Source organism: Varanus komodoensis, unplaced genomic scaffold (genome assembly GCF_004798865.1).
Source record: "Varanus komodoensis strain SLA01 unplaced genomic scaffold, ASM479886v1 scaffold35, whole genome shotgun sequence".
Classification (NCBI taxonomy): domain Eukaryota; kingdom Metazoa; phylum Chordata; class Lepidosauria; order Squamata; family Varanidae; genus Varanus; species Varanus komodoensis.
In genome coordinates, this window is record NW_025335856.1 from 9,086,265 (window position 1) to 9,107,053 (window position 20,789).

General features: G+C 41.1%; 1 protein-coding gene across 3 annotated transcripts in view; it reads right to left on the reverse strand.

The window, feature by feature from the left end:
* Positions 1-20,789, reverse strand: part of PRDM10 (PR/SET domain 10) — a 64,303-nt gene that overhangs the window by 26,351 nt on the left and 17,163 nt on the right. For 2 of the 3 annotated variants that reach the window (XR_006415618.1, XM_044439565.1), the window contains exons 2-10: positions 19,981-20,163; positions 18,802-18,966; positions 17,259-17,318; positions 8,055-8,295; positions 6,881-7,122; positions 5,692-5,895; positions 3,005-3,077; positions 1,518-1,635; positions 199-328 (exon numbers count right to left, since the gene is read on the reverse strand). Coding sequence is in view for 2 of the 3 variants with exons in the window: in XM_044439565.1 (XP_044295500.1) it covers positions 199-328; positions 1,518-1,635; positions 3,005-3,077; positions 5,692-5,895; positions 6,881-7,122; positions 8,055-8,295; positions 17,259-17,318; positions 18,802-18,966; positions 19,981-20,073 (1,326 nt within the window). In the remaining variant the exon portion in view is untranslated. Of the gene's footprint in view, positions 1-198; positions 329-1,517; positions 1,636-3,004; positions 3,078-5,691; positions 5,896-6,880; positions 7,123-8,054; positions 8,296-14,814; positions 14,904-17,258; positions 17,319-18,801; positions 18,967-19,980; positions 20,164-20,789 lie in introns of those variants that run through there. The other variant, XM_044439567.1, reaches the window with a different exon arrangement.

Consider the following 20,789-nt stretch of genomic DNA (forward strand, 5'->3'; position numbering starts at 1 on the left):
CCCCCCACTCCACCATTCCCTTTTGCAGATGTTGGGGACTCCAGATGTTAAGCAACTAGTATCTGGAATCAATTACACTTTTACATGATGTTACTTCTGTGTCAACTTTAGTTCTGGGGAAATAATCAGGAATGAAACCAAGCAGAGCTTTTCTCTGTTTTTGATGCAAAGTCTTTCATCTGCTCTCTTCCAAAGTACCTGAGTCTCTTCTACACTTTTTCCTCCATTTTCACTGGTTACTTCCAAGCTCATGAATTTTGGTGGGCGGCCTGGTCGCCTGCCTGGTCCAAATCTTCGTTTTCCTCGCCCACGACCTCTGCCCCTTGCTCTGAAAAACAAATAAGAGGGGGAAATCAGTATTCCTCTCAGACTTTTTGAACATTTGCCATCCTGAGACCTCAGTTAAGGACGGGGTAGAAATGCTTTTAATAACAAACCAATAAACACTCACCCAGTTCAGTCAATTTCACAAAGGCTTTAACCAGAGGTAGGGAGCACTGCCCCTCTAGACATTATTGAACAACAAATCTCATTGGTCCTAGACAGCACAGCCAGTGGCAAGAATGGGGGGAATTACATCCCAACATCAGGATGACCAGTTTCCCCATCCTTGTTCTAAGCGATAAAACCTGGCAATAGCTTGATGGCACAGAGCAGAGTTCTATCCCCTGTCAAAGAAAAATGTTCCTGTGCTGATAGAAAAATGGGGAAAGGTTGTATGAAGGGTTCGTCCAGTTACCAACAACAGCCACTCAAGTGCTTCTGAAAAGCCCACCATCAGGGCATGGCAGCAACAAATCCCTCCTCCATTATTTCTCCCTTGCATCCAATAGTCAAAGAGGTGCTGACTCTGCAAAATGGTCCACCTGATTGATACAACAGTCAACATGCCAGTGTAGATGTCCAAAATGGGCAATCGGCAACAATCCCTAAAATATCTCTGCTGTTTCTTACTGGCATGGATAATTTCTCACAAGAAGGCAAGTACATCTCTGCAGCAAATTCTTCAAATGCCAGCTGGAATCATGAGCTGTTTGACAGGAATGTTGTGGGGTGGCAGAGTGTGCATGGGTGGGGGGAATCCAGGATAAGCTGTGATGCAGGTAGGCAGTGATGCACCAATTTCTGAGCCCAAAATGGGCCTTGGGAAAAAGACACAAGCTTGAAAATGGGGTAATAAAATTACCTAAAACACTCAAATAACAGGGCTTCCCTCCAGAAGACGATTATGTGACCAGTTAACAACTCGGTTAACTGGGTCTGAGAGACCTGGGCTTCTAGATGTCAACCTGGCCTTGCAACGCTCTGGGATATAGAAATGCGCCTCGGCTAAATGGTATTTTCTACACAGCTGAGCCCTGGAGATTGTAACCTATCACATATAACAGAAATTAGTCTCTGAATGCTGTTCCTGAGAAAGCTCTCTCTCCTGCTCTCAAACGGGAGTCTTCAGGGGACAACAAAACTAAGTAAGTAGTGATATCTGAAAACCTCAGCTTCTACATGTGAGCAAATACCTGCTGAAGAAGTCCAGCTTTTCATCATGGGAATTGAGGTGCTGCTGGAGCTGTTCTGAGCTCATGAACCGCCGATTACACTCATAACATGGCCAGTTCTTTTCTTGCTCTCGAAGAACTGTATTAGACCAACAAATAATAAAATTTCAAACACCATGAAGCATTTCTGGTTTCTGCTAAACATAATTTACAGTTTTATAAGAATAACTGGGGTGACATACAGATTATCTTTTATCTGTCTCTACCATGAGTTGGATTCAGAACAATGAAGAGCAAGATAACCAGGAAGGGTAACAAGATGCACAAAGAATTATCAACTATCTACTTTGCCTACTTTGATTTTGCCATCTAATAAAAGCTGCTCAGTAGATTGCCCACTGAGCCTTTGCAACTTAATTTCTGCTAAGTTTACAATGTTTATTTTGCATAAACACACTCAGTTTGTTCCTTTTATCTTCAATCCAATATTTCATATTTTGCACAGCACAGACTTTTTGGTTAGGAGAGGACACTGAATAAATGTACAGATAATTGAGACACAATAGAAGTGGTATGGTAGGACATTTTCCTGAAAGCTAAGAGGGGAAACAAGAAAATTGTTCAATTTTGGGAAAACATTCGTAACAACTTCTGCTATTTGGGTGATATATGGAGTGTACCCACTAAATGATGCTGGCACAAATTGCTAGAAATACTGGTAATTGCATGGAAATGTATATATTGCATTACTCCCTGCACATTTTTAATCATGTTTCAGTCATGAGGATTAGACAGTTGCATTTTTGTTTAAATTATAAAGACACTCTCAGGAAGAGGAATTCTGTTGATTACAGAAAAAGAACAGCTTAATCTATAGATCAGACTGGACTTCTCAGATTTCCTATCCATTAGCACCTTTCAATAAAGTGTCTAAAGCCTATATTTGTTTCGTTATTTGTTTTTTGGCGCCAGGCCAAGACCTTTTTATTTAAAAGTTATTTTAATTGTTAATTTATGAATTGTATATATTGGGTTTTTAAGTACATGCTGAGATGTCTCCAGTTTTTTAACTCTAATTATATAACTGTTTATTTATGTTTATTTATTAAGGTTGTAAGCCGCCCCAAGGCTTTTTGCAAATGGGGCGGCATAAAAATGGTTTAAATAAATAAATATTTGTTTTAGCATTTTGTTGTTGTGAGGAATCAAGGTAATAGTGACTGTGCACCATCAATCATAATGATGAGAACTCAAAGGATGATGATTTTGGTACTTCTGTTGCAAGCCATGTTTGTTAACTGCAGCTATTATCAAGTGCATCCAGAAAGGCAGCCTCCACTAACATAAAGCATTTTGCATGGAAATAAAAAGCTTGACGGCACAACCTTAACACTGATCAAAGCATTATTGGAGCCTGGCTGTAAGTAGACATGTACAATTTTATTCCTATCGAGTATTGGAATATAACCTTATTTTAAACTCCCACTGGAAAAGTAAGAGGACGATACCTTTCCTCTCTTCCTCTGATACATCATGGATCTTCTGATTGACGAATTCTGCATATGAGGCAGCATACCACACCTGCATCAGATGTACACAGAATTAAAAAGAAATAATGTGAACAATACTGTGAGGTGGTTTATGCTAAGAGATACCGTCTGTTCCAGCATTGCTGAAAGGTATTCTTGTCTGAGCAGTGGTTCGGTTTTAAAGGCGGTTTCTTGAATACAACCAGAAGCATACTCCACACTCATGTTTCACTTGTGGATTTCCCATTGGCAGCTGACTGGGCACTGTGTGAACAGAAGGTTGGACTAGATGAACCCACAGTATAAGCCAGGGCAACTCTTGCCCTCCCTGCCTTTCCTTCTCCGTGCTCTTCTTTCCATGGGCGGGCAAAGACACTTTTATTACTTTTTTGTAAAAGCAGACCTTTGGCATGTAAGCAGGTCTGTGGGGCTGGTTGCAGTTTTTATTGCTGTTGTTGTGATTAAAACAATAATAAAATAAATACATTTAATCTACTTTGTAGTTAAGAATGCAAGCCATGTATGCAGCTTTCATTGTGGAAAGACAGGGTTCAATTCAAATCAATTACACATCAAATGAGGGCTTTAGACTCTGATTCATCCTGGCCATTTTGGGTGCTTGCAGGATTAGGATACAAGACTGTAAAGGAAGGGGAGACGGCAGGAAACAGGAAAAGTCCAGATGGCAACATTCATCTTTTGACTGTCCTCCAATTCTCAGGCTGCAAGCTTAACATAAAAAGTTATTCTCCCAACTGACCCTTCTAAGTTCCATTTGATTTGTTTTCAGAATGGAATAAAAATAACTTCACAGGGATTGGAATCACAAGCAGAAAAATATCATTGCACGCACAGGCCAGGTTGCAAACCTCACAAGTTCACTGATTGAAGTAAATGGTGGCTCGTTAGCTGAAAAAAGCTGTAGGAATGGGGAAAAGATGATCACATACATGGGCAGGCACAGCAGAAGTGCCACAAAGGAAAAGAGAAAGAATGAATTCAAAGTAAACCAATTTGCAGCACATTCTTTTAAGGCCTTTTATCCAGGATGCATGATATCCGTAGGACCCATTTACACAGACAGTGTAACACCAGACTTATTTTACCCTCCAATTTGCTTACATGTTCAAGGGGAATCAGTGGCTAGAGCGATCAGAGCATCAGCACAGACCCAAACAGAGCAAAAGCTCATGACTCATTTCTCCTTTCATTTCAGCAGAAGTGATCATGTTAAAAATAAGCTGCATTCTTATTTTTTTCCCAGTGGGCAGACTTCACAATTCCATAGTGGCCTGAAAATGAGTCAATTTACACAACAAACTGCATAACCAAGACACCTTGGAATTCCTCAGTTGTGAAGATCAGGTAGTTGTGTCAGAACAAGAACCATGGGGACAGTGACTGAATAAGTGCAGCCCAGACTATCATTCAGACGACCATTCCCTGGATTGCTGCAGATGTATCATATATTTTAAACAAAGCAGACCCTTTAAAATATCGATAATACTGTTAAATAAACAAGACCGATCATAAACTTGATGATCATATGGTTCTACCATGCATCTCCCACAACTGTGCCATTTCCAGAACATCTCTGCTCCCAATCCCTTTCTGATCAGCACAAACCATGAGTGAAACCATCAGCTTGATGTGCAAACAATGGCTCTAAGTAGGAATGTGCAAATCAGCAAAATCTGAGCTTGCCACAGTTCTCTGAGTTCCAATGCAAAGCTCTTTCAGACTCAAGTCTGTATCAGATTTCTTGTTTTGTTTTTCCTTCTTATATGAAAATCCATGTGTATTTTCACGAGCATCTTTGAAATGTATGTTTTCTTCTCCCATTGATTAAACATATTTGTATACAACTTTCAAAAGTATATGATATTTCATGCAAAATTTTCAAAAGTGCATGTTGTTGAACATAGTTTTTTGGTCTGCAAATCATATGGCTCAAAAATGCAAAGATTTTGAATGCAGACTGCGTCTGAGTACGTATTCTGTTCAGAAGGTATTAACTGAATAAATCTTGATCAAAAGCAAATTGAAACAAGTTTCTTATAACTTGTTTAAGTTTAGCTTGTTCTGGTACATAAAAAGCATACCAGAAGCTAAAAAGCCCACCAACCCCAAAATGCATGCTGTTAATTACCTGCCACACTGAATAAAATGGGGCCAGCTGATTAAAAAACCCCCTAAAGTTTAAATGTTCAGTCTACTCTTTAAAACTTGCAGCCTTACTTTATACAAACAAATACAGGAAATCAATGTAATCTCCTTAAAGGAAGGTCCCCTCAATAGATATACAATAAACTCTCAGCATCCCAAGCAGGCACATGGGCAGGCCAGCTGAAAGGTACAGTAAAATCAGAGATGGGTACTTGTAGTTTGTTGCCATGCATAGCCCATAAAGAAGCAGAACGTATTTCTAAAGATCAAAGGATAAAAAGGTTGCGGGACAGAAAACAGAGCCATGCTGATGGTGATGCTGCCGTGGTCTTAATGCCTCTGCTGCACTCAAAGCTCTTAATTGTGCTATCACCCCTTCTCACCAAAGCAAACTGATAAACTGATAAAGATACTTCCTACCAGGCTAGGAACCTTGACAAGGGGAATTCAGTGTGTTTTGCTTTTTGAAAAGGAGTTATACAATGAAGATTGCCTCTTACCTTGAGTTCCTGTTTGGGCTCCACATTTTTAATTGTAGTGTAATAAATATGATGGCCATATTGGTAGGCTACTAGGTTTTGTTCCAAGTGATTCTGGGCAGGGCGTACAAACATCATCCAGTTGCAAAGAGACTCGCTGGACAGCTCAAACCAGAGATCCTCCTTTAGGTCTCGATCTTTCCTGTCACCTTTGTCCAGGGACACCTAAAGTGCAATTAAATATATATGCACAAAGTTGATCAGGGTGACAAGCACACTGTTAACGATACTGCTAGTCCACTATTAAAGAATAAATATTTATCACCAATCTGGAACAAATGGAGAAGATAAAGCATGAGAGTGCTTTATGAAGCATTATAACCTGTGAACTGAGATGAGCCTAGATGCAGTGTCCTGCGGGGGTACATTAGTTTAAGGCATGTACTTCAATTGATAATGTGATTTATGTCACCCATAGAAAAACAGCAGCATTGTGTGACACCTTAAATACTAAAAGGAGCATTATCACAGAAGCGTCATTTGATGAGAGAGAGAACGTTTTAGGTGCTACAAGACGCATGGCTGTTTTTGCTGCAGTAGCCTAGCCTGATCACCCCCCTGACAATTATTTAAGACATATGCTCATTCCTTTTATACTTGTAAAACAGGGTTATTAAAAAATCCAGCTGGACCTACGTATACACAGACCCTTCCAAGGCTGCTCGAACACACGGGAAATGCATGGCAGTTCTTACGGAAGCTCTATAGCCAGTTCTCTCTACTGCTAGAGACAGGTATCTATACCCATCTTTGTGGCCTACCTTCTACATTTCATGAAAGTAGGCTCCAGCATATGAATGCTATGCCACAATGTAAGACAAAGTGAGCAAACTGTGATCAGTCCCAACCAGCATAGTTAATGAGATGACTGAATTTTCAAGCCAAAACAACTGAAGGGTCTCAAGTTGCTCAGCCTTCTTTAAAATGCCAAAAGGTGTTGTGTTGTTTCTCATCATTTTGTCCTCTACTACATAAAGGATGCAAAGATGCTTCTGGAGTTACATTCCATGTGACATGTTTATACTGAATGCATATAAATGCATGATTATGTTTCCATTTCTTGTGAGTAGATAAAACTGGTTTGCAGTACAGAACAAAAGGCATTTCTCAAAACAGGTAGGCTGTATAGGACCTGGATGGCTGTGTTTACCTTTAGATGGATATAGCAATCTTTAAGCTCTGACTGCCTGACCAGGGGTCCTTCCACAGGTCCGAACTGTGTGCGCTTGGGAATGCGTCGTTTGGAGAACACTCCTCCCAGGAATCGGTCTATGTAAAGCACTAAGGGGAGACTGGCTCTTGCTCTTGTCAGCACTGGCCGGTTTGGGATTGGATGCAAGGGTCCATGTTTTGGACAAACCGACGGATGTGCATTATTGCACTCTTCACACCCTGAAAGACAGAGATACAAAGGACAAAAATACATGATGTAACCTCACATTCACACACGTCAAGACTAACAGAATGTACCAAGTCAAAACCAAACATCTGCAATGTCCCACACACAGGAAGTAGCTGCATGTTCTGTCTCCAAAAGCATGAAAGGGGGAGAAGGTAGGTAGTCAGACATTTGTTATTTCATTTTCCAGAAGCCCTGCCAATATGGCCAACACTCATCAATGCTGGAAGTTGGCCCCAAAGACATGATCTACTTTCTTCCCGCATCCATTATTTAAGTGTGTTGCCCCTTGCTGCAGCACATTACAATCTCTTTGACTATGAAAAATATGCCTTAGTTTAAATCCATCTAACCTGAAGACATTTGGATCAGTGAGACAGGAAAGGAAGATAGAAGCTGACTCTCTCCTTTCCACATCCGTTTCTGAGATATGTGGCAATTTACTTTTAATGGCACCATCTTTGCCCTAAAGAGCTCCCAATAGGGAAGCAATGGGGGCTGTGGGGGGCAGCCCAAGGTGTACTCAAGTCCCTTTGCATCTTTCCTTTGTCTTCTACTTCCCTCTGCCCTCAACAACCTCCTTGTGCAACACAAGGGAACAGCACAGATGGTTCTTGTAGCCCCTTAGGCCGACACTGGTAGCTTTGCGCTAAAGCCTGTGCAGTAGAACATCAGTGTGGATAACTGTGAGGAGCTGACTGAGCTTGTTCTTGACACAACTGGTGGCTCTGTGGCAGCAATTTCAACACTTCCTATTGGATTTTTATTCTCTGGCTCAAAGCACCGATGTATTCAAGCCAATTGTTTATCTGGTCCTAGAAGAGTACAAGTCCAATCAAGTGGTCTGCAATTCATACATTGCAGTAATTAGCCAGCAAAAGGTAAGAGTCTAAACCAAAAGTTAACAGCTTCCTTGTATGCTTACACAGGTCATTTGGGTCAAAGGGACGAGGTGGATCTGGGTCCCATTCTTCCATGTCTGAATCTTCCCCTTCTTCCTCTTCCTCCTCCTCCTCCTCTTCGTCCTCCTCCTCTTCCTCCTCCTCATCATCATTTTCCTCTTTTGCTTCCATGCCACCCATTGGGTTGTGCAAAGGTTCTAGAGGACCAGGATCTTCCACGGCCTCCATAGGAGGCAAAACCTGGCTGTGCACTGGTATTGTCACCTTAAAAAAAGATTAGAAACCGCATACTGTTATTCTGAGCAGCCAACCAGAAAAGAATGATACTGTCCTGGTAACCACCTCTTGCAAGGTACCTGATCATCTTCAGTAATCCCTTTGTTTTGATTCATAAGACTAGTGAGGTATGTGCACTGGATTAACTTTTATTAAAATGGGCATGTATATTATAAGCATATTCAAACTACCAAAAGGTAGGATTCACACAGATATTCCGAAGGGCACAGCAATTATAGGCAGCCTATCAATACATGTAAATAGATAAATAAATAAATAAAAACCCTGCCCCACAGTAGCATCTTTAGGTCCCTCCCCAGCTAAAGCTGTCAGATGTCAATTTGGCAATGCCACCTCAAAGCCTCCAAGGCCGCTGGAAAATATGGAGCTGCTGCATCTCCACTCCTGCTACACAGAAACAAAGGGAGCTGCTTAATACAGAGTCACACCTGTGTCCACCTAGCCCATGACTGTTAAGATCTGCTTGCACTGGCTCTCCAGGGTTCCAGGCAGGAGTTTCCTATCCCTAGCTGAGATTCTGGGCTTCAGATCAGGTATATGCTCCATGTTAAGCATGGGTTTTACCACTGGCAGGGGTGGTGATAGCTACCCAAAAGAGCCAGAGCTCAGGGATACGGAACAAAACATTGGACAAATTTGCAAACCTTAAAATACATTTATTCTAAAGACACTCTGAGTGTGCACACGTGCGTCTGTCTGTCTGTCTGTCTGTCTGTCTGTCTAAAGGAGCCTGTTTCCTAAAGACACTCCTATCTGAAAAAAGGGATGTAAGGACAAGGCAGAGGGGGCATTTGGTTTCAGAAAAACCTCAGGCGGAGAGATTGAAGATGGGGAAACAAGAGGTGAAGCACATATGGACAAAAGGCCAGCTAATCCAGGAGGATCAGATGCAACAGAGGTCATTAGGACCCCGCACCTTTATTTCAGCAATAAATAAAGCCGGGTGGCAGGACAAATTGCCTCCCCAAGATCTGGGCTCCAAATGAAACATTTAGGCTCCCACTGTAGTTGGCTGCTCACAAACACCCACTCTAACCTCTGAACTATCCTCTTTCACCTTGTTCCAACATCTTCCCTGGGACTGCAGTAGCTATAAGGAGACAGAGCTCCAGCTTTACTCCACAGCAAGCAGAACAAACAAGTGGAGAGGGGGGTAGAATCCTCTACTGTGGTTTGGAATGTTGAAAGGATTAGGCAGGATCTCTGGGTTGTGATCTAATCTGGCCAATGTTGTGTAACACAGCAACACTAGCACTTTTCCGGTCACGGGTGTGATCACATCTCATCTATTTCATTCTCCACACTTATTAAGTGCACAGGAAAGTCATCAGGAAGATGAGCTTTGCATGAGGAAAAAAGCCAGCAGGTAAAGTGGTGAGTAAGGTCTGGTGTCAAATTTGGCTCTGGGGCAGCTGAGATAAGTCCCTGTGTTCAGTGACCAGCCTTAGACAAGTTACCATCTATACTTGTTTTCCTAACTGTAAAGTGAGTGCATATTAGGTGCTTGTTTTCATAAAGCCACATATAACTTAGTCTCAATACTGTGAAAGTATTTAGCATGCTAATAATAAGGTGGTAACCAGCAAAAGGAGCACATTAAATCAGCAAACCTTTGAATCTTCAGAAAAGCCCTTGGCAAGCCAACATAGCCCTTTCCTTATTCTGTCTCAAAATGAAGCCACCCAGGGTCTCCATTTTCTACTTTAATTAGTTTGACATTAAAATGTGCCCTTAAAACGATCCTGCCTATAATTTTCTCACTCGATGAAAGCAAGAGAAAACAACAACCAATGCACTTAAAATACAGAGTTCAGTTAAGAAACCAGCTAATTAAAATCTAAAACCTTAATAACAAAAAAGCAACCTCATCACTGCTCAGGGGCAATGGGTGCTCTAATTGTAAGAAACACTATATTTTATTTTCTACAAAGAAAAGAGTTAAATGCCCACAGTGCATTGCAAAGCAGACAGAAGTCAGTATAATGTGTGGAGACACTGCCCTGAGAGAGCTTAAGGAACAAACTAGTCGCAAAAGATTATGATTTTTCAATGAAGGTACGGTCCTACGCATGTTTAGACAGAAAGGGCATTTGCTCAGCCAGGAGCTGTATGACTTTTTCCCATCTAAACATGCACCTTAAGAATTATAAGCAAAATCTCAAGGAAATATTTAAACAACACTGGAAACATCTAGGGCCATGTATACTCCACATTTTAAAGAAATATTGAACCCAAATGCTGTGCCAAAGACACTCAACCCATCTCTACAAAATATCCTACAATGAATAAATTACAGTTCTCCGCATTCCTCATCCAGCATGCATACCCTGGATATATCCAATTCAAATGAACCCAAATAGTACACACAGAATTAAACAGTTTTCAAGGCATGCTCAAAAACTGGCAAAATGGCAATTGGCAGGCCCCACTGGAAAAGAACTTCCACAAGTGTGAAGTCACCATGGGAAAGGCAAAGCAACATACCAGCATCTGCCAGTTTCATCTTCCTTAACGTTGGGCCAAAGAATGGAGTCTCTGATGCAGGTCCAAACCTTGCAGGTAGCTCATGTGAGTTACCTGCCCCCAGCATATATATGTGGCTAAGGGGGTGCAGTAGGCATTGGCTCATGTATCCCACTCTGCATGCAGCCTGCCTCCAGCCATTATGTTGCACCTAGCCCTAGCGGATGACCTTCAGTGATGCTTCTCTATTTTAAATAACCCACAAAACAGAAGAAATGGGAATCTATATATTCACATTGCAATGAAAGGTGAAGCACAGAACTCTAATTCAAGAGGGAAAGCATGCCTGGCAATCTACCCTGTCTGTTTATGGGCCCTGCTCCAGAGCCATGTGCTGTGGGGTTTCAGCAACATTGCGGAAGACAGAGAGGCTTGTGGAATTCCTCGCTCTGAGCCACAGCAAAAACAGTAGAAGAGTGCGTGATTGAAAATCAGAGCACTCATGTTAGTGCCGTGGTACTTTTATTAGCCAGATTTCTTTGTCTAGAGCAAGCTCCACAAGCTAGATCTTTCACGAATGTACAATGCAGCTCAAGCAGGTATCAGGAATGAGGTATCAGGTAGGAATGAGTATCCATCATTTTTAAACAGTGGCAAAACACCTGAAGACACCAAAGCTATAGCGCCCTTCCTGTTTATTTTTCTCTGTATAAAATGTGCTGCAGCTCCGGCCATGAAGCCCTCACCTCAGGTGGCACATGCCTGTGTGTCATGCTGCCTGCTCTGTCCCATCTACTGCCCCAGTTCACTTGCCACCTTTAGGTGCAGTGGAAGACGCTGGCTCATGGTTCAGTCCTGAAGACATCTGCCAATCCAGCCACCTTCTGTACGTGAAACAGGAGGGGACCAGACTGAGCCAGCCATTCTATTGCAGCTGCCGGTGCACTATTTTAAATTTGTGAGGACACCTGTGAATTGCATCCCTCGCAAGAGAGTTTGCCAAAGAGGACATTTTGGGAAGGTGGAGCGGATGATCAAAGCCCCGGTGCTTTACCATCCCTACAATGGCCTGTTGCCAAATCCCATACACCACAAATTTTACTTTTTTATACTTTTCACTCTGCACTGATAAACTGGGAGGCATGGCAGACCCTTCCGAATGCCAGACTTGGAAAAGGAACCTCCGGTTGCTGATGCCCACCCTGGAGGAAACTGCAGGTCAGACGAACTCCCCTAAACGCTCAATAAGTATTCCTGCCAGGGATACATTTAATATTTCATATGGCAAGCCTCTACTGTTTTATATTGCTATTCTTCTTGTCTTCAACATTTTCAGCCTAAAGCCACTTCTCTAAAACGCTTTAAAGAATAATTTTAGCATGGCCAAGAAAAAGCCAATGGAGCAGAAATGATTTTCCCTGCTACCAGGCACACACCCGCAAGGCAACATTAACAAATTTGCATGCCTGCTGGCAGAGAGTAGTTCACACAAAACTTGCCACTGCAGCGTATCAGAAGGGCACTTCCTGCATGTAAGAGAAAACAGTGCATTCATGTTTACGTAAGTTGGGAGGAATGATGAGATAAGTAAGGTTTTGGAAGACCTGATTCAGTAGGTCTTTCCAAAAACAGCAGGAACCATGATTAATATTTTAGCAGCTTTTGTAGTTCAGGAATTTCACACAAAAAGAGGGTATGTGTAACACCTGCAGGGCCAGCAGCTGCTCTAATAAAATGATAACCATTCACAAACAGGAAATCTTTCCCTGGGAATCTTGGTTTGTCAGCCCAGTTTTGCCATCTAGGCTGGACCTTTGGAAAGGTGGCTGAGGATACAGTGACAACGCATGCTGGCACCAACATGTTCCTCTTATTATCATCAGGCTGCGTAAGGCATCATGCATGCAACTGCTTTAAATGTGCATTATTTGTGCCATATTCAAGGGGATGTGGATTTTAGGTTAAAGTACCTCTTTACTGTTATATCACCTGAAATAATGCAGACAAAATGGGAATGAATGAGAGCATGATTTATTTGTCCTAGCCTAAAGAAAATGGACTGATGGAAAGACTGCCAATAGTTCATATGCATTTTTGTTTTGAAAACATCCATAATAATGTTTCAACTATTGTTCAGTAGTTTCAATGCTTCTGTGCCTTTTTTATTTCTGCTCAAGTAAGATACATCTGTTCAACTAACATGTTTTCTTGGTTGTTTGGTTTTCCATAATGCATGTGATAGATTATTCATTGTCTGTATTCAGTCTGTTAATGTGAGTATATACACATATTTATCAACTTGCTCGTCTACTCAGAAGTACAAGACACTGAGTTGCATCCAGGATCTGTCATCAGTGGACAGAAGAGCTTCTCTCATGGAAGGTACAGTAGTCCCCCAAAATTCGCAGGGGTCGCATTCCTAGAGCACCCGCAAATTGTAAAAAACTGCGAATTTTGGATGTGGTAAACGTTCATTGCCCAAAGCCTTAGAAGGTGCAGGGCGTTTGGGCAGCATCCTAGGGCTTCAAGAAGAACGAAACGGAGAACACTCAGCGAACAGCAGAGATACGTCACAGGGCAGCAGCCATTCAGTGGTTTGTGCGAAATTGCGGGGGTTTCTGCGAACAATGTAGTTCGGTTCCAAGGAAAATTCTGCGAAAGTCTGAGGCCGCAAACGCTGAACCGCAACTTCACGGGGGTACACTTTACCTCTGTGAGAGTCTCCAGGATTGCATTACGATAGTTCTCCCCATTGCCATAGTTCACCCTATTAAGCAATGTTCCTCAACCCTCTCTGTAGCTTTCAAGGGACTGAAGGGGCCACCATGGGAAGGAAGGGGGAAGGAGGGGGTGAAGGAGTTCTCTTCTGCCAGTCCAGCCGCACACACCTAAGCCTGGATCAAACCCAATCTCGTCAGTGGGACTTATCCCCAGGCTACTATGGGATTGCAGCCTTTGCTTTTCTTTCAGTTATATTTACAATGGCATTTCACATGTCTAATCGTATATAAGCCCCACTGAGCTGAAAGGGATTTCCCCCCAGATAAATGCACAAAAGATTGCAGCCGTAGTCTCTTGTACAAAGTCTTTCTGCTGTTATCATCTTTCCTTTCTCTCTGACAACGCTTTTCAAACATTCTTTAGCCAAATTTAGAAACATTAATGTTTTCTGTCCTCCTAGATTTCTTTTTCCACCTAAAACATTAATACCACCTTACCCCGAATTAGATTTAGTTTTGATGACTTAGCTAGAATTGGACAGCCTTTCTCCCTACACTCTTTTATCATAGCCTTTCTCTTTGCTCCTAATTTTAAGGTATCTGAACAATTTTCTTATGCGTTGATGACTGTTCCTCAATTCCTTCCACATCATTTTAACTTTCTCTTTAGACAGTGCTGCTTTCTGCTTCTTTGTACTATATATACCTTCTAAAGTGTGATCGGTGTTTATTCCCTTTTTGGCAATACAGTGTCAAACTCTTCACTAGGTTATATTAGAAATTCTGGCTAGAAACCATTTTAGAAACTGAAAGAATCACACATTCCCTCCACACAAACCTAGGAGAGGTTCCAGATTCTTGAAAGCAGCTTTTCTGGGGCTAGAGAGGGGCACAGTTGATGGGGGGAACTCAACACTCCACCTGTGCTAGTTGATACTCAGAAGGGATGCACAAAGGATAGTCACTTTTCTTCCCTAGGAAATTGTTGGGTTCCGTGCAGGTAATACATCTGCCAACTCTGTTGCTTTTCAGGCAAAAGAGCTGATTTACTGAAGACATATTTATTAAATCTTAGTTCCTGAACAAATGAACCAGATTTGGAACACAGACTGGATCAATAACATTTACCAAATGGGTCTTTTGCTTCCTGTAAGGTCAGTAATTTGATTTACTGGGAAGGAGGCAGAACCAGAAAGTACAGCAGGTGAACAGGGAAAAGATGCAACATCATCCATTCTTCTTTTGGCTAGTGCTCCCACTTTTCCAGTTTTGGACAAACAGCTTAGCTACACAGTATACTTACCATGTGAAAGCAGTCAAGTTCTGACTTTTGAGAATTTGGAAGGCTTCCTCCCAACATATGGCAGTCAAGGAAATCTGAAGATGACTCGGTGGGAGTCACACTAAAAAGGAAAGAGACACTCCATTTATCTCATTCAGCTAATCCCTCTACCAGTTGGGGAGCAGGGGAGATTAGATGAGAGAGATTAGCAATTATCATAAGAGTCCATTAGGCTTCTCTTTCTCTTAGTATGACTGCAAGCCAAGCCCTCCTGCCTCCTTTGAATGTCGGGAGGAAGTCTTCAGTCTCAAAACTGTCCGAATCTGAATGCTTTATTCAGGGACCTGGTTCGCACATAACACTACCCTGTGGCTTATTTAGCTCATGTATGGTTTGATACATGTATGATTTAGCTCATGTACAGACAGTTGAATGAACTATGGGTTGATTATTTCCCTCTTCCTTTGCCGACTCTGTCCCCATAACCAAATGAATTTTTGCCTTGCATTACTGCCATGAAGAGCAGCTTGGTTGGTTTTTGTTTGTTTACCACTCTTGCCTGCTGTCTCTGTAGTTTGGCAAAACAACCCAAAACAGCCCAGATTGTTACGAACTCAACGACAAACCATGGGATCTATTTTTGGGTTCTGTGTGGTTAACACACCATGTGCCATTTGCACAACCCATGGGTGAAATAACCCAGGCCACAGAGTGCACGTAGGATCTAAAGAACCAAACCATTAATTCATGAAGTCTTGTGCAAAAATTGTTAGTGTCTTCCAACGTGTGCTGGCTTAAATATCGATTGTTCTAGCAGTTTTTAGAATATCAAAGTGAAATTTATTACCTCATTTTATAATCCACTAACAGAGCTATGAAATGGTTTGCACTTACTACTTCCACACAATTGTCTTTTATATAGTGGTTTAAAACTAAAAAAGGATCACAAGCTTGCCACCTTAAATCATTCGGTTTCCAATGGCAAAGGAGATTAAATTAGAAGCTAGCACTTCTCAAAGAAATGCATCCTCACCTCTTCGCATCCTCCAATCCTCACATCCCCTAGCCCTCAATTTCATGCTATTCCTAGTCAATTTCACACTAGTGAGCACATCACGCAGAAAACCAGGACTATATACCTCAGACACATCAGCAAGTAATTGGAATTTTTAGCCTTTACAGTTGTATCTCAAATACAAACGTGAAAAAAGTTCTGACAGTATAAAAGAGGAAATGAAGTTATCTCCTAAACTGTGTGGGAGTATGAATAAAATGATCAAATGGGTTTCATTTTGCCATTTAAATGAAAGACATTGTCCTATATTTCAGAAGAGCAGGCCTGGGTTAGACAATCTTCCTAACATTCCTAATGCTAAGGGACTTGTCACTGATGTGCTAGTTGGCCTTTTAACTGGCCAGAATAAGAGCATTTACTCAATTTTGCATTGTCCGTGACTGTATGGCTAAGGCTGGAGATAGATGAGGTTTTTTTCAAGAAGACAAAGGAGGTGTGATGAAAACATCAATGCCTTAAACGTACACCATCACTGGTATATTTTTTCTTGTTCCACTATCATCTCTGGTCAAACATGGCAAGATGGGTCCTTTCAGAGAGATAAAGTTGGTGGGTATAAGGGACAGGACCTTATCAGCAATGGTGCCAACACTGTGGAACTCCCTTCCAATGTGCTTATGCCTAGCCTTCCTTAGTGCTTATGGTTAGATAGGCCCTAAAAACCTTCTGTTTCAATACATATAGACTGCATGACCACAGCAGATTTTAAGAGCTGTGCACATTTCTGTTTTATATTTTGCTTTTGGAGTACCTCTTACACTGAGATTTGAGGAATGACTCCTTTATTGTTGGTACTAGCAATAAAACCTTTTAGAACATTATTCCTATTGGATGGGAGAGATTATTTTGTGACTATTATGTTGTTAAATTTGTTAAGTTAGCTGTAGGGAAGAGTAAGCATTTTATTTTTCCCAATATGTCATTTACTGTTTCACTGATCTATTTTAATTGATTGTTAACTTTAATATATAATCTAGGCATCAGTGGTCAGCCAAATGTTCTTTTATTCTATTAGTATGTTAATCTGAGTTTTTTGTTTGTTGACATTTTATATATCTTGTTTTGTTTTGAGTTTGATGTAGCCTCACTGGCTATTGTGCAATCAACTGACTACTTTATATATACTATTTCTATTGACCCGCTCCTTTTGTGTGTAGCTTTTGAAGGTGCAGCCCCTAAAAGCAGCTAAAATGTTTTCAAATAAACAAATAAACTGGGTTTGTACATCATGATCATCAATGGCTTTGAAGAAAGAAAGGAAGAAAAAAGATCATCTCAGGAACAACTGGAATAATGAGGGTGAGATACAAAGTACAGCAGTGAAACCTGCCTCTAGGAAAAGAAAATCTCCACAGATCTGCCCAAGATTAACAAAAATAGCTGGGCTTACCTGCTGTGTAGCTGCATCCTGCTGAACATAAGCCACTTGGGATGGGTCTGTAAACAGAGTCTGCACAAAATAATAAAGCACAATTAAAAGGATCACATTTCTGTTTGGCTGACCTGAGGCCCAACTTTTCTATCAGAGAAGTGGCATTGGATAAACAACCCATTTCTTTTCATTTTTGCAATACCAATGGCATTGGCTACAACAATAAACTCTTTCCAATATTCTATCTATTTATTCAGGCATTCAAAATCCAACTTGCTTTATCATTCTCATGGACCCACATCAGGTAGCCTACCCCAATGCCCCACCCTGGCATTTCTGCATCTTTTTCAATGTCTGCAGAAGGAAGGACAAACATTTGTGCCATGTGCAATGACAGAGGTGGCGGCTATGTCACCTGTGCAACATCACCAGTAGGGCTATACAGTATGGCCTCTTTTCCCACTCATGTGATGTGAATCCTTCAAGAGGACGTACATGATATGGAAATGTACTCTCCTGGTCCTGATCAATATGCCAACAATCCTCTTCAACAGTGTGAGATGGTAATTCTACACTGACACAGCAGCTTTCATTTAGAAAGCATTATAGAGCTTCTGGGGCTTGGCTGATTGTTGGCATTTCTTATGGACTGATGGATAGAATGAAGGAGGTAATAGCAAGTAGCAAGATCCTGTACGTCCATTCAGGTCAAGTGGAAAGAACAAAGAAAACCTTACAAAAAGGCACAGTAATTAGCCCAAATGGAATTAGTTGGGATCAGGAAAAGTGAGACACAGGAGCTGAAAGAGTGAGAATGATGGCCCTAAGTTATTCTGTAGAGCATGAACTGGGGTTTGAAAAATTAGTAGGCTGGTGTTACCAGAGTCTAAATGGTTTGTCTAGGACTATGGTTTTCAGACATTGTTTCTGGGTTTCCTTAGAAGCTTATTAGAGGGTCCTCAATTAGAAAATCAGTGATGACTAATAAGGCAGCTAACTACTACTGTTCTTCTTGGGTTCCTTGCCAAACTAATCAGTGTGGGAAATAATCCAAAAAGTTAGAATATTTGAAAACCACTTTCCTAAAGCAATACATCTGATACATTAAAAGACTATATTCTAACATATTGTTAGAAACATACAAGTTTCAAGAATCCAATGATTATTATTAGCTACCAGAAGCTCGCTACACAAATAATGATGTAAGAAAGGATGAAGAATCCTATTATTTTCTAGAATACAGATGACTTGACACTCTACACCAATTCTGATGCTGTTTTTTGAAGGAAAAAATAGGCTTAATTTTTTCAGTTTCAGATGGACAAGATGGATTGGGCTTCGTACTCAACAGCCTACCCGCAGCTTTTGATTACAACATCTGCACTCTCATTTAGAATTAACAGTCCGAACTCCCCCTTCACCAATGGTTAGATGATTATGCACAGCTGAGAGCTATTAGGCATTCACATGGCTTGGTAGGCAGCTGGCCCTGGTCCTGAATGAAATTAATTCTCTTTGCAGCCATGAGTAGGCAAAAATAGTGCTGTGAGATGACACATGCCTGAGTGGCTTCTACAGGATGGATGTAAACCAGTGTATGTTCCGATGAATCGACTGAGGTGTAAGATGTGCCATCAGCGGTATAGACCACCTGTTGCGAAGGGCGGTCCTGATCATCACTGTACACAATCTGAGCCACAGTTCCACCTTCAGGGACAAAGTGGACCTGGAGGGGTAGAGAATAAACATAAAGAAGTCTCTGTGTAAGAATGCATGGAACACCATTTTCAAAAGTATATCCACAATGGTCTAATCTATGCAGAAATGGCATAGAAATAATAAAGCACATTCAAATACAAATGCTAAACCCAAAATACTATACTTTCATATAAAATGGGACATTGGAAATAAATCACTAACAGTCCAATTCAAAACCCACTTAAAGTGCAGTATTTGAATAGAAATCAATTTTTCCCATGTGTGAAATTACAGCTAAGTTCTTGCTTTCTTAAAAAAAACCCTGTGTGCCTCTTTTTCCAGCTTCATGTTGCACAAAGCTCTAGCTGCTGACATAAAAGTGCAGTGATGGGGGAACTGTGCCAATACAATGCCTATGTTGTTATGCAGCTGTTAAAAGTACAAGGCTTCTAAGAGGGGAGGGGGAAGCAGCAACTCTAATATTGGACCAAATCAGATTAGATCCTACGTGTCCATCTTAAATGGCTTTTTATAGTGCCAATTAAGCTGGTTTGCCTGCTGATAATGTATTTATTAACTTCTTCTGTGTAAGCACCTCTGACATGGTAGACTTGGTTTACTTCTGCTTTCTGACTGTGATCTGGAAGACATGAGTTAACATTAAGAGAAAATATGTGAAGTACCCCTTGGTCTAATTTAACTCAGGTTCCCTCATGTCAGATCTAGAAAGCAAGTAACTGGGAATTGGGAGTCAGGACCTAACGGTGGATGATTATTTAGATAGCAGGTGTGGAAAACATGACAAATTATGCCAAAGCTCAAGCAGGCCTTTCTTTTTTGCATATCTACAATCTTAGGGAAACTTAAGATTCAGGTAAATGTTTATATCATGCAAAAATCCAACAGCAAAGTTCTTATATTTCCAGTGATATTCCCCCACATAAAATCCTTCTCTAAAAAGCATGTTAAGCTATTGAGAAGAAGCCATAGTCGTACATGGGTCCAGGAAAATGAACAATAAAATCATGTAGCCACTAGTCACCTGAGCAGCATTCTGTTCCTGCTCAGCTGATTCAGACCAAACCTGTGCAGTTTCTTCTTTCAAGTTCACATCATCACTGCTGTGGGGCTCCATGAAGTGATAACAAATTATTCAAATTGAGCTTTTCTGAATAATTTCATCTGTCTGTTATGTCTTGAGATGATGTAATCTTCTGTACCATGGCTATAGAAAAAATGGAAGAAGATGGTGTCAATGAACTGAATACATTCCAGTAGTCTTGAAATCTGGTACAAAGGAATCCATGAAGCTTCCTTATTCAACATGTGGCAAAATCAGTACAAATAAAAATGCAACCCATACAGTTTCCCAGTGCAGGCCTGAGGGCCGAATCCAGCCTCTAAAATTCTCCATGAGGCTCCACCATTGTTTCCTGTCTCCAGGGGTCCTGGCCCTAGCCCATTTCCTCAAATCACCAATAATATAATGATTTCCATCTTAGAAAGGGTACATAAAAGCATCAGACATGCCCACTAGAGACAAGTGACTCCTGATTTCACATGTTGGAAGCCTATTTCATTTCTAAACTGCTGGATTCAGAATGCAATATATATTTAGGAGGATACAAAATGTTTTAGAGCTGTCACAGCCAAAATAGATACAAAATTATTCCACTTTTCACAGTATATCCCTTGAAAATACGTCTTTTTGGCCCATCGGTTTTCTTCCCCAAGTCAAAGTTAATTTCCAGTGAATGCAAAGATTTTCATTGAAATTCAAGACACACTTGCTATTATGCTGTCCAGGAGGGGGCGCTCCATGCAGTAAAGTCTGCAGCTCACAGGTTAGCA